The 13378-nt window shown below is 42.4% G+C and overlaps 1 protein-coding gene across 5 annotated transcripts in view; it reads left to right on the forward strand.

Moving 5' to 3' along the window:
- The window catches only part of sptbn2 (spectrin, beta, non-erythrocytic 2), a 52130-nt gene that overhangs the window by 36412 nt on the left and 2340 nt on the right, over window positions 1-13378 (forward strand). For 2 of the 5 annotated variants that reach the window (XM_032532754.1, XM_032532756.1), the window contains 27 exons: window positions 96-490; window positions 617-880; window positions 963-1174; window positions 1497-1634; window positions 1739-1958; window positions 2125-2661; window positions 3350-3552; window positions 3641-3731; window positions 3933-4079; window positions 4287-4550; window positions 4791-5015; window positions 5142-5231; window positions 5432-5710; window positions 5804-5934; window positions 6052-6256; window positions 6362-6736; window positions 6829-7073; window positions 7193-7331; window positions 7485-7569; window positions 8102-8298; window positions 8479-8603; window positions 8717-8792; window positions 9801-9878; window positions 10943-11121; window positions 11439-11612; window positions 11795-11837; window positions 11962-13378. The exon at window positions 11962-13378 is cut by the window's right edge and continues 2340 nt beyond it. In XM_032532754.1, coding sequence (XP_032388645.1) covers window positions 96-490; window positions 617-880; window positions 963-1174; window positions 1497-1634; window positions 1739-1958; window positions 2125-2661; window positions 3350-3552; window positions 3641-3731; window positions 3933-4079; window positions 4287-4550; window positions 4791-5015; window positions 5142-5231; window positions 5432-5710; window positions 5804-5934; window positions 6052-6256; window positions 6362-6736; window positions 6829-7073; window positions 7193-7331; window positions 7485-7569; window positions 8102-8298; window positions 8479-8603; window positions 8717-8792; window positions 9801-9878; window positions 10943-11121; window positions 11439-11612; window positions 11795-11837; window positions 11962-12174 — 5330 coding nt within the window. In that variant the 3' untranslated portion in view covers window positions 12175-13378. The remainder of the gene's footprint in view (window positions 1-95; window positions 491-616; window positions 881-962; window positions 1175-1496; window positions 1635-1738; window positions 1959-2124; window positions 2662-3349; window positions 3553-3640; window positions 3732-3932; window positions 4080-4286; window positions 4551-4790; window positions 5016-5141; window positions 5232-5431; window positions 5711-5803; window positions 5935-6051; window positions 6257-6361; window positions 6737-6828; window positions 7074-7192; window positions 7332-7484; window positions 7570-8101; window positions 8299-8478; window positions 8604-8716; window positions 8793-9800; window positions 9879-10942; window positions 11122-11438; window positions 11613-11794; window positions 11838-11961) is intronic. The other 3 variants (XM_032532757.1, XM_032532758.1, XM_032532755.1) reach the window with 2 other exon arrangements.

Genomic DNA, 13378 nt, shown 5'->3' on the forward strand with positions numbered 1-13378 from the left:
TTACATATTCTCTGTGCAGACCATGCAGCTTTAGGCTCACCTATTTATGCGCAATATCTTAAGTGCCATGTATTCCTGCCTTTTCTAATTGCCAGCCTACAAACCATGTGAGCCGGGACTAGTAAGTGAGAAGGTTGACCTGCTTGGTCAAGCCTATGAGGAGCTTGGTAAGCTTGCTGGGAAACGCAGATTGCGCCTCGAGGACTCGCACCGCCTGTGGCAGTTTCTGTGGGATGTGGGAGAGGAGGCAGCCTGGATCAGGGAGCAGGAGCAGATTCTGGCCAGCGGAGACTGTGGACGTGACCTCACTTCTGCCCTTCACCTGCTTAGCAAACATGAGGCCTTCAGGGATGAGATGGCAGCCCGTTATGGCCCCCTGAGTAACAGCATTGCTGCTGGAGAAGCTTTGGTTAAGGAGGGTCACTTTGGAGCCCCAGAGGTCACCGAGAGGATTGATGACATCCGTGCACAGTGGACACATCTGGAAGAGGTGGGTGGAGATCATGATTCTTTGTAGTTGTATTTGTACATTTTCTACTTTTTTTCTACATTTTGTACTTTTCCAAATATTGTTTTTTTTTTGTATTGTCATTTTCTTGTTCTCCATGCTCCCAAGGCAACTAAGCTAAGAGAGCAGAGCCTTAAGGAAGCTGTGGCCCTGCACCAGTTTCAAACGGATGCCAATGACATGGAGGTATGGATCATGGAGACACTTAGACAGGTGTCCAGTCAAGAGGTGGGCCACGATGAGTTTTCCACCCAAACACTCGCTCGCAAGCAGAGGGAGATAGAAGAGGAGATCCAGAGTCACCGCCCCGGCATCGACTCACTGCATGAGCAGGTCCAAGCACTGCCACAGGCCTACATACATTTCCCTGAGGTATGTGTGCTTTGTTTTTAATAATTCTTCAGTCATGACGTGCTATTTGTAGTACTAAATTATTGTTTATGGCTGACTGCAGGTGGATGGTCGCCTACCTGCTATTGAGCAGCGCTTTGAAGAACTGGAGTCTCTGTCAGCAGCTCGGCGCCAGGCTCTGGAAGGTGCCCTAGCCCTTTACCGCATGTTCAGTGAAGCTGGTGCCTGCCAGCTCTGGGTGGAGGAAAAGGAGCAATGGTTACATGGCATGGAGATCCCTACCAAACTGGAGGACTTAGAGGTGGTGCAGCAGAGGTTAGTCTGGGCGTTAGAGAAGGGGAGAATGTTCAAACAGATTTGAGTTATTTTAATGTTGATGGCTAAATACTTCTAAGAATAATAACTAAAAATTCATTCAAATAATTAGATTTGTAAAATCAAACACATGAGGTAGTGTTGATGAAATACCCCATAGAAATAAAATTGTAAGAAAATTCAACAATCAATACATTTTTTTGTATAACGTCAATGCCTTCTCTCACAAGTACCTCAATTATTTACGTAAATATCCAGTCTAAATTACATAAGACTTTTCAGAATGAGTAAACTAATGTTGGACTATTCTTTATGACTGGAGGTTCGAGACACTGGAACCTGAGATGAACAACCTAGGAATTCGTGTCGCCGATGTGAACCAGGTTGCCGAGCAGCTGTTGAGCTCCGACAACTGTAGCAAAGCCCAAATCCACCAGACACGAGACCAACTGCACAACAGGTCAGAGCTAACACATGAGCCCTATTAAAATCCACTACTTTACACAGAAAAATATTTGTACTCAAAAAATTTTGCATAAATATTACATTTGTTGTGGTCCTTAGATGGAAGGAGTTTGAACAACTGGCTGGCCAAAAGAAAATAGCTCTAGAGTCGGCCCTAAACATCCAGAATTACCACTTGGAGTGTAATGAGATCCAAACTTGGATGAAGGAAAAGACCAAAGTGATTGAATCCACTCAGAGCCTGGGCAATGACCTCGCTGGAGTGATGGCACTGCAACGCAAACTCACTGGCATGGAGAGGGACCTGGAGGCCATTCAGGTATGGAGAGGTCACATGTAGAGACTTATTGCAATAGGATGGGATCCAAACAGATTGTATAATAGACACTGTAAAAACCAGGGAAGTTAATAACATTATATTAGGCTTTATGTTGGGGTATCTTGTCATCATATCTGGATTAAAATAATTTTTCATATACTTTCAGGGCAAACTGGATGACCTGAGAAACGAGGCTGAAAAGCTGGCCACTGAACATCCAGATCAGGCTGGAGAGATCCAAGGACACCTGGCAGGGATTCAAGATGTGTGGGAGGAGTTGAACGCTACCATGAAGCGGCGTGAGGAGTCATTGGGCGAAGCCAGCAAGCTGCAGGGCTTCCTTAGGGATCTGGATGACTTCCAGTCCTGGCTGTCCCGCACCCAGACAGCCGTGGCCTCGGAGGACATTCCCACCTCTCTGGCAGAGGCTGAGAGTTTGCTAGCCCAACACGAAAGTATCAAGAATGAGGTGGATAACTATAAGGAGGACTACGAAAAGATGCGGGCGGTTGGTGAGGAGGTGACCCAAGGTCAGACTGATGCCCAGCACATGTTCTTGGCCCAAAGGCTCCAGGCACTTGACACTGGCTGGCATGAGTTGCGTCGCATGTGGGAGAACCGCCACAGTCTTTTGGCCCAAGCCTTTGACTACCAGACTTTCTTGAGAGACGCAAAGCAGGCAGAGGCTTTCCTCAACAGCCAGGTTAGAAAAATACACTGCCAGAGAACTATGGCTTCATTGAAACAAAAAACATGCATCAACACACAGCCTTATTGGCACAGTTTACAGTCCAGCAGTCAGTGCCAAAATCAAAGAGATACTGCTTGATTTAAGTAAATGATTAAGTCTTTCATCAAGGCTTTGGTTAAAGTAACTAGGAGTTGGATATAAATCTAAATCTAATATAACATTTTCACCAGACCCATCATTACCCTCATGTTTAAGCTCAGCATTTACCCTATTTTAATCTTTATTATGGTTGTGTGGGTGTTTGTGGTTTGTTTACATTAGTGCCCAGTAATGTGTTTTCACACGCTCTCAAATCAGAGCAACTGAGATGAGAAAAGTAAGCTGTAATGTAAGTAGGTCATAGGGCTAGATTTGTATGGTGTAGGCCGTAATACTACAGTATGTCTATTTTGATGTCATAAAATCCAGAGACCTGCTAACATAATTCAGTGGCACAAAAAATGAAATTATGGGAAATTAAAGTTTATTAACATGTAAGGACTGGAACAACCGTCTATCCCAGTACTTGTTTTAAATGTTTTAATCTCAATACATCAATTACAGTAAGCGGACAGGCTGCACAAATCAAGAAAAATCATTGGCATAAGATAAGAAGTGTTTAAAAAAAAAAAAAACACACATTCCTTTCCTCCCTGTGTAGGAGTATGTGCTGTCCCACATAGAGATGCCCACCAGTCTTCAGGGAGCAGAGGAGGCCATTAAAAAGCATGAGGACTTTCTCACCACCACAGAGGCCAGTGAGGAGAAGATAACTGGTGTGGTTGAGGCTGGACGGCGCCTCATTAATGACTGTAATGCAAACTCTGATAAGATCCAGGAAAAAGTTGATTCTATCCAGGAAAGGTTAGCGCAAGCCCCAATGCATGTTTTTCTTCATATTTGATGTTTGAAAAATACAAATTAATTTAACTTTCTCCTTAATTTTCTCCAGGCATGTTAAGAATAAGGAGGCTGCAAATGAATTGCTGACAAAGCTTAAGGATAACCGTGAACTGCAGCACTTCCTCCAAGATGGACAGGAGGTAAAAAAAACTGTTTTTAATAATAATATAATGAATAAATAAGTAAAGATGCTTAAGGGATATATTTGTGAAAGTTACCTAGTATTGTGAATACAAATCACTTCTTTAAGCATAAGACAAACTATAGGATTTGTTTTAAACACAATTTCATTATACATCAGAAATAATGCTTTTTCCATAACGCTATTCTCTTTTCTGTAGCTCACGTTGTGGATCAATGAGAAGATGTTGACAGCACAGGACATGTCTTATGATGAGGCCAGAAATCTTCACAGCAAGTGGCAGAAACATCAGGCCTTCATGGCAGAGCTGGCCTCCAACAAAGACTGGCTAGACAAAATTGATAAGGTGTGGCCATTTTCAAATGTAATGTTATTAAACAGTACTTGGACATCTATCGATCTGACTGTTGATGGGATTGTTAATGGCTGATCAATAAGGCCAAATAGCATTTTATCTATATGTATTTTTTCTTGGGACAATCTGTTAGGACTGACATTAACAAAGCAAAATTAAAGTAAATTCAAACTTGTCTTTGTTTCCTGTCTCCAACAGGAAGGTCAGGCACTGGTGGCGGAGAAGCCGGAGCTGAAACCTGTTGTTCAGCAGACCCTGGAGGACCTACAGCGTCAGTGGGAGGAGCTGGAGGGCACCACCCGCACCAAGGCCCAGTGCTTGTTTGATGCTAACCGGGCAGAGCTCTTTACACAGAGCTGCTCTGCTCTCGATGTCTGGCTGAAAAACCTTGAGGGTCAGCTGTATAGCGACGACTATGGCAAAGATTTAACTAGTGTCAACATCTTGCTCAAAAAACACCAGGTATACCACACTGTGCAAGCAAAGCACAATCTATGCCATTGATGCTGTCAAGAAATACTGTTAATTTTATACTAAACATGTCTGATTTTAAATGTGCTGGAAAAAAAGCAACAGAATGTATTATATAAATCTAAACTTGCTGAGTGCAAGTTGTAGAACTGGCCAAATCTGTTAAGTAGAGATTGCCAAATGTCATATCTTCTTGTCTAACACTTTAACTGTTTAACTGTCCCTGTATAGATGCTTGAGCACCAGATGGAGGTCAGAGAAAAGGAGGTGCAGTCCCTCCAGTCTCAGGCTCTGGCCCTATCCCAGGAGGACGCTGGTCTCGCTGAGGTAGATGGTCAGCAAAGGCGAGTCACTGATAACTTCTCCAACCTTCAGGATCCTCTCGAACTGAGGAGACAGCGACTACTCGCCTCCAAAGAAGCACATCAATTTAACAGAGACCTGGAGGATGAAATTGTGAGTCGGATTACCTGACTGATAGCAGAAATTAGATATAGACGTTTGGAGTGAGTAAGTGTTTCTATTGCATCCAGTTTTGCCTAATGTGATGATCTTTTATTCATTCGTCTGATTTTCTCTCAGCTATGGGTGAAAGAGAGGATGCCCCTGGCGGACTCCACAGACCATGGAAAAGACCTGCCCACCGTACAGCTGTTAATCAAGAAGAACCAGGTACAGGGATACATTTCCTTTGACAATTTTAAAAACAATAAGTTTTATAAAATGTTGCAATGCAGGGCAAATAAAAGGAAAATAAAGTTGACTTGGACTCATTGGCATCTCTACATTGTTTAACACCTTCACTGAGTATACACCTAATGCAAGCGTGAGGTGAATAAAATGCCAACCCACCTTCTCTGTTTCTAAATCAGACATTGCAGAAGGAGATCCAAGGCCACCAGCCACGCATCGATGACATCCATAGACGAGGCAAGACTCAGAGCCAGGTAGATGGTGAGAGACAGTCCGTCCTAGAGGAGCGCCTTGTTGAGCTGCGGGACCTCTGGGACCAGCTGATAGCTGAGACAGACAAGCGCCATGCCCGCCTAATAGAGGCCAATCGCGCCCAGCAGTTCTATACTGATGCAGCGGAGGCGGAGGCGTGGATGGGAGAGCAAGAGTTACACATGATGTCAGAAGAAAAAGCCAAGGTTAGACAAGAGAAAATAAAACATAGTAGTAGTGCCCCTCTTTCACAATCTACTGTCTTGAGAAAATGTGATAATTTCCCATTTTTCTCCCAGGATGAGCAAAGTGCACTAGTGATGGTCAAGAAGCACCAGACCCTGGAACAGGCACTTGAAGACTACGCCCAAACCATTCACCAACTGGCCAACAGCAGCCGTCTCATGGTCACCAGTGAACATCCAGAGAGGTAAGAGCACACAAATAGATTTGAATGTTGACGTGTCAATTGTGACAAGCCTTCTTATGAAGAAAGTTGTACACCCACAATCACTGATCTGTCTCGCTCCCTTTGTCTTTTACACAGCGAGAGAATCACCTTACGGCAAGCTCAAGTTGACAAACTGTACGCAGGGTTGAAAGACCTCGCTGAGGAGCGTCGTGGGCGGCTTCAGGAGAGACTGCGGCTGACCCAGCTGAAGCGGGAGGTGGATGACCTGGAACAGTGGATTGCTGAGAGAGAGGTGGTTGCTGGCTCCCATGAACTAGGACAGGACTATGAACATGTCACAGTGAGTATTTTTTCACCAGCACATACTTTGGAGACACTGAAGCTCAGGGAAATTTAGCTGAATTATTAATGTTTTCCACTTGTGCCCTAATTTTCCTTCTTCTAGATGCTGAGAGACAAGTTCCGTGAGTTTGCTCGTGACACCAGCACGATAGGCCAAGAGCGTGTAGATGGTGTTAATGGGCTGGCAGATGACCTGATTGAGTCAGGTCATCCTGAGAACGCTAGTGTGGCTGAGTGGAAGGATGGGTTGAACGAGGCTTGGGCCGATCTGCTGGAGCTGATCGACACACGCACACAAATGTTAGCAGCCTCCTATGAGTTGCACCGCTTCCATCAGGATGCAATGGAGGTGCTTGGACGTGTTAAGGAGAAGAGGGAGGGGCTGCCTTCTGACCTTGGCCGTGATCTTAACACTGTTCAGCATCTACACAGACAGCACAACACTTTTGAAAATGACATCCAGGCCTTAAGTGGACAGGTCAGCTATCTGTTATGATGATAATAATTATAACAATAATAATTCCAATAGAGCCATGTGAATAGGAAACTGACCCCTCTTTGACCTTATAGGTGAACCAGGTGCAAGATGATGCAGCACGGCTGCAGAAGGCTTATGCTGGGGAGAAAGCTGATGACATAAACAGGAGTGAACATGCTGTGACTTCTGCCTGGGAGGGCCTGCTTGAGGCTGGTCAGGCCCGCAGGCTTCTTCTGCTGGACACTGTGGAGAAGTTCCGCTTCTTCAACATGGTGCGAGACCTCATGCTCTGGATGGACGGTGTCAACCTGCAGATAGATGCACATGACAGCCCCAGGTGAATGTCATTATATGCTTAACTTTCTAATTACTGCAAGCTGTACTGTATTGCTGAAATAAACAGTGTAACAACTTATATATGAAAATCTCCCCTTATTCTTCTTTCTTTTGTCCCAGGGATGTGTCTTCTGCAGGGCTGGTCATTGCCAATCATCAGGACATCAAGTCAGAGATTGAGACCAGAGCAGACAGCTTTACTGCCTGTATTGAGATGGGAAATACTCTTATCAACAATAATCACTATGCAGCTGATGAGGTATTATGTAGTGGATCACTTTCAGTGTTGTCTGTAGTTATGTTAATGCATACTTACAAGAAAGTAAAAAGAGAACACACCTGATGGCCCATTGTGACTTAATGTCAGTCTTTTCATGTGTCCTCCCATTACTGAATGTTCCTTGATTCACAGATCCGGGAAAAACTGGCTCAACTTCAGGAAAAGAGAGAGAAGATCAACAAAAAGTGGCAAGACAAGATGGACCATTTACAAATTGGTATGCAAGCTGAATAATTTTTAGACTTTATATAAGAGCACATGTAATAGTTCATGGCAAAAGAAATGTGGGGATACTTTGGTGTGGGAGCAGACAAGATACAATCAGGGATGTTCAGTTTGAATGTTATCATGGCAGCCATCATTTTTTCCTCTGTCAAGACATGTGAGGTACAATGCTACAAGGTATACACCACATGCTATTCTATAACACGTGTGCTTACAACTATTTGAATGGTGTTGATTGCACTATGGAAAAAGTAGAGCCAGGACTAACTTTTTGTTTGGTCTGCATTTATTTTATATTTTGCGGCCATCTTTTCCTAGGAAACACTGCCTGCACCAACCGGATATGAAACCTGTGTTTTTTGCCATTAACCCATTGAGCTTTTGGTCTCGAAGGGCCAACACGTGTACCTGACTCACTACTAATGGTTTTTGATGCTGTTTATACTGCATTTTTTTATGTTCTCATAGTTTGTTTACTCTCTTTTTTCTCTCTGTCTTCTGCTCCCCTAATCTCTGCATCTCAGTGCTGGAGGTGTTGCAGTTCGGACGCGATGCCTATGTGGCAGAGTCTTGGTTGGCAGGACAAGAACCTCTGGTGCGAGCAGCAGAGCTGGGCTCAAATGTGGATGAGGTAGAGAGCCTAATTAAGCGCCATGAGGCCTTTGAGAAACTTGCTGCAGCCTGGGAAGACCGCTTTGTGCTGCTGGAGAAACTCACTACAGTAAGTAGAGAGATGATCACATAGCAAAGATTATATGTGTATTTGAGAATGGTTTGGATTTGTTCTAAATGGCCTGGTAGATACAGGATGTCCATCACTCATCTATGAATGTAGGCATTGATTCTCCCTCACTCATTCAATTTTTAGTTTAGATAGCACTACTGACTTTCTATTTTTCAGCTTGAGGAGCAAGAGATGCAGAGAAGGAGAGAGGAAGAAGAGAGAGCACGGCGACCCCCTACACCACCCCCGGCAGAAGTTGCACAATCTGAAGCAGAAAGTCATGCACATGATTCTGCAGCCAGGTAAACCAAAAGAGAATACTACAGAGAGTTCTGGTAGAGCAGAACGGTGTTGGTGTTTAGAATCAACAGACAGAACCGTTTTTTTATTAACATTCCCTCGCTCTCAAACGCAGAACCAGTCTGGACCAGACCACACTCAATCAGTCGGTGTCAGTGAATGGAGTTCACAGCGACAACGACACATCACAGGTGGGTGTTTCGTAGATCCAAATGTTTTGAGTACTACAGGATTTTTTACCATAGGCCTCTGACATGTAATGTCCTGTAATGTCTTTTTCTATGTTCCACATCTCATAATCCCTCAATCTTTGTTAAAAATTTATGAGAAATATCTTTGATGTTGCCATGAGATGTCCACATCTAATAATTGTACATGACAAATCAAGTCATGAAAATATACAAGTAAAAAATAAAAGAAACTTGTATCTTATACATATAAAACATGGTGTAACTGCATGTGAATGTGTCTCTGTCTGTTCTGTCTGTGTGGTTGTTCTACTACTAACAGTGTTTTTTTGGTACATACTCCCTTGTCATATAACAATAATTGCTATTATTCAATTGAAAGAAACATCTGGATTTATTTTTATTTTTTTTGCCAGAGTGGCCATGAAGTCTAATTTCTGAAATTTTAATTTAAGCAAAATACCTAGAAACAATATATATGTATCAATATTTTGTAGAATGGATAAACGGCAACAGCTGATGGGTATTGTTGATGCCAAATATGGGAAACACTTTTTCTGAAAAGGATCAGTGCCACTCGGGGTTTGCAGAGAAAGGAACTCATCCACCACCTCAGGAACCCTGATTCAGTTTCACAGGGCACCTGTGGGGAGGAGGAGGTTGGGATGTTGGTAGGACACAGAAAAACTATTATGCATGTTACATGATCCCAGTGAAAGATCCTCACTGGCAGATGAGAATAAGCACCTTGTGGAAAGCAGAAGTAATCTAATGTTTTGGTTTGCAGCTGACACTACAGAGAAGACTCAGTCAAAAAAAGGGAGCCGTTTCTGTATTTATTGAACCTTTCATTGTTTTTACCGTTAATCCACAAAATTGGTGACAAATGTTATTGAAGCCAATCATAATGGTGATGTCTCTGAAAAGTTCTAGAAGTGTATCCCAGTTTTTAACTTTCAAGTTTCTGCCACAGACAGACCTCTTAACAATTTCTTGTTGCGTTTTTATCAGCAGTTATTGTCGCTATCGTTGTCAGTGGGAAAGAAATCAGAGCCTAAACGTGTGTGTAAGCCAAAGCAGCCGGAGCGTGTGAGTACCAAGCCGTGGTCAGCTGTGTAGCTTCCCCTCGCCCCCGTCACAGCCTCCGCTCAGCTCCTGGTCAACTGCAGTGCCTTTTTTCTTCTGTTGAGAAGCCATCGCTCTCTGTCACAGATGCAAACCATTGCTTTATTTATTCATGTTTCATTAATAAATCCCATTGCTGTTTTGAAGGCATGATGCAGATTCATGAACAAATTGTCTCATGGATCAGTTGTAAATGTGCTCATATTGACCAGGACAGGAGTGACTGTCCATGTGAAGTCCAGAGTTGTAAATGTGGTGATAACTGTAGCCGTTCAAAGCTGATTTATATGTAGCTTGTTAGTCTTTTCCTAAATGTGTACACTCCTTGTGATGAGTAAAAGTCATTTAAAATCTCTTTGTAGAAAAAGCTCTACAACGATGAACAGAGACGTCCCCTTAGCTGATGATATTTTCTACTACTGTCAGAATTGAGTACATGAAAAGGCATACTATTGTCTGTGGATTTTGGATTTAGGATTCATATGGTAAATAAAAGCCAGAATACTTTACAAGAGAGATGTGGAGGATTTTAGGCTTTACTGTAATTGAGATTATGTTAAAGTATGGTTTTGTCTGAGTTTGTGTGTTGCAGTTATTATTTACTAATTTGAAGTTGATCAATAAATTACTGGGACTTGACTGAAGAGGCATAATATTATCTTGAGAACAGTAATATTTGCATTGAAAAATTTTATTTCCCTCTGTTTCAAACAAATATCAGGTTCCTTCAGTACATTTTGGATGTTTTTGAACATTTTAACTATCAATGTTCAGGGTAGCATGCATGTGTGGTTATCTTAATTGTATGTCTTACCCACACAAGTGACTGTAATTGTCCTTTAATAATGTCAGTGTACTGTGATTATGTGGGACCACGCTGTGCTGTTACCTCAGGTAATCATACAGTGCTGTAAAAGCAAGCATCATCATGGCTTTTCATGTATGGCTGCTTTGCTGCTCACTGCTTCCACCCAGTCGTGTGTTTTTCTACCTCCTCACAACCATTCATGTTCTGGTTTGAACCACAGGGCTCAGAGACTGAGTCTGTGAACGGACCAGGTAGAGACAGCGGGCTGGCATCCTCTCGCCTGGATCCTTCTGCCACATTACCGAGCAGAGGCGGAGCGGAGTCTGAGTCAGATACCATGGAGGGGATGCTCTGTCGAAAACAGGAGATGGAGTCCCACGGCAAAAAGTCAGCTAGCAGGTGAGTGTTGTAATTGGGGGCATTAAAATAGACTTCAGAGGGGCAAGACAATGAAGACTTGATTTCAGTTAAACAATATTGAAAATGTGCATTTCGGAAAACTAAATTGATGGTGTCTTAATCTGCCATAACGTGTTTTAACTGCCGGCCTGTCAGATATGCTGTAGAACTCTAAACAAAATCAGATAAAAGCTTGAAGTTATAATCTGTTAAATATATATTTAAAAATAGTGTTTGGCAGTGTCCCTACCTTTTTCTAAGAAAGTCAAAGGCATATTGTACAAAATGTCCTAATCCCATTTCTTTGCTCCCCGTAGGTCCTGGCAGAACGTGTACTGTGTTCTAAGAAAGGGAAGTCTCGGTTTCTATAAAGACGGCAAGAGCGCTACCAACGGCATTCCATACCACGGAGAAGTACCCATCAGCCTCGGAGAGGCTGTGTGTGAGGTTGCCAACGACTATAAAAAGAGGAAATTTGTATTCAAGCTCAGGTGAGAATAGATTTGGCAACTAAAAACCTCAGAACACGGATTCTTGATACAGTTTTCACCCTGTTAGATTTTATAAATAAAATGAGAGGCTGTGACGAAATGCCAATAGGATTAAGGAGATGTAATGGACTTTGTAGTTTACATGTGACTAATGGTTTACCTCTTCAACCCTCGGTCTGCAGGCTAGGGGATGGAAAAGAGTATCTGTTCCAAGCAAAGGATGAGGTAAGATGTATAGAACAGAATTACTTTACTAAAATGAATAATTAAATACAAATTGTGTCTGTGTGCTGTGACTCTTCTTGATGATGGTTATATATAATACATGTTTTTGACCTTTTGTTTAAAGGCGGAGATGAGCTCCTGGATCCGTTCCATCATCAGCTCCATTCCAACAGGATCAGAGGATTCGCCCGTAGGTCCAAGGGCCCTCAGCCGTGCCATGACGATGCCTCCCATCTCCCCCAGCTCAGGTGATGCTGGAGGTGTAACAATGCGCAACAAAGATGGGAAAGAAAAGGATCGTGAGAAGAGGTTTAGCTTCTTTGGCAAGAAAAAATAGAACACTTGTAAAATTGATGAAAACTACATTTGTCAAAATTTCAACAACCAGAAGCCGGCTGAAAGCAAAGTACAAACAGGTCACACAAACACACTGCTCTCAGTGCAGGCCCCAAGGAATTTGTGGACAGCTACTGTATGTGGCGGAGAACTTTTTTTCTTTATCTGATTCTCTCCATCGCCCGTTTTATCTGTCATTTGCTTTTCATCCACTTCATATTTCACGTTTAGTTGCACCAAACAATGAAAGCCCTCATCCAATTTCAGCCAACTGGCTGAGCGTATTAATCAGTAACAGGTGTGGTGGCATTAGCAGGGATTCAGACCCAGTTCAGTTCCAATCCACCAAAACGGCCGTCCCTCAGCATGAATATTTTCTCCTGACTTGCTGAGCCGTTTTGATGCCGTGCCATTTAATAAAACAATGGATGGTGGCTTTCCACTGTTGTGCACATTGCTTTTATTACCCCACTTTAAAGCGCTCTCTCTTTGGGAAGGATCACATCAGTCTCTTTTTCTGTTCTTGGTATTGATGTTGTTAACCTGACCGATATTATTGCTATTATTATTAATATTATTTATCTTTTGCTATCGCTGGTTTGATAAAACAAACTAATTAGTTTGCCAGTAGATGATCTTGATTCATGTTGTGGAGAGAAACAAATTTGGTTAAACTAGTGGAGAATGTTGGGCTTGCCCTTGTATGTATAATTTTGTTTTTTTAGAAATGACAGTTGATGAGGTGTTTTGAGAAAAAAATAAAGCTCATTCAATTTTAGCAGTGTGCAGTAAGTGATCACAAGTTTCATTGGAAAAATGATATATATATATTTAATAAGTGGTTTTATTTTTTGTTTTGTCTCTAATTTTGCCTGTATTGATTCTTTTTTGAGTGATCTTTTCTGCTTGATTTTTTGACTTTTTTTCTGTACAAAGCAGAGAAGATTAGTTTTCTAGTGTGTGTGCGTGTGTGCGCGTGTATGAGTTGTGGTGCTGTGGATTTTGCACGTTTGTTATTCCTGATCAAACGTGGCCAAATGAATGCTGCTTTTCAACCCGCAGACGAAAAACGGACACAAACCCAAAATAATATTACTGGAATGATTTCATAAAATCTTTTCTTTGCTTCTGGTTTTTACTATATGTTAGCTTACATTACCATTATTTCTGTTTTAGTCTTCTAATAGCTATTTCCTCTCTCTCTC

This window comes from Etheostoma spectabile, chromosome 13 (genome assembly GCF_008692095.1).
Source record: "Etheostoma spectabile isolate EspeVRDwgs_2016 chromosome 13, UIUC_Espe_1.0, whole genome shotgun sequence".
Classification (NCBI taxonomy): domain Eukaryota; kingdom Metazoa; phylum Chordata; class Actinopteri; order Perciformes; family Percidae; genus Etheostoma; species Etheostoma spectabile.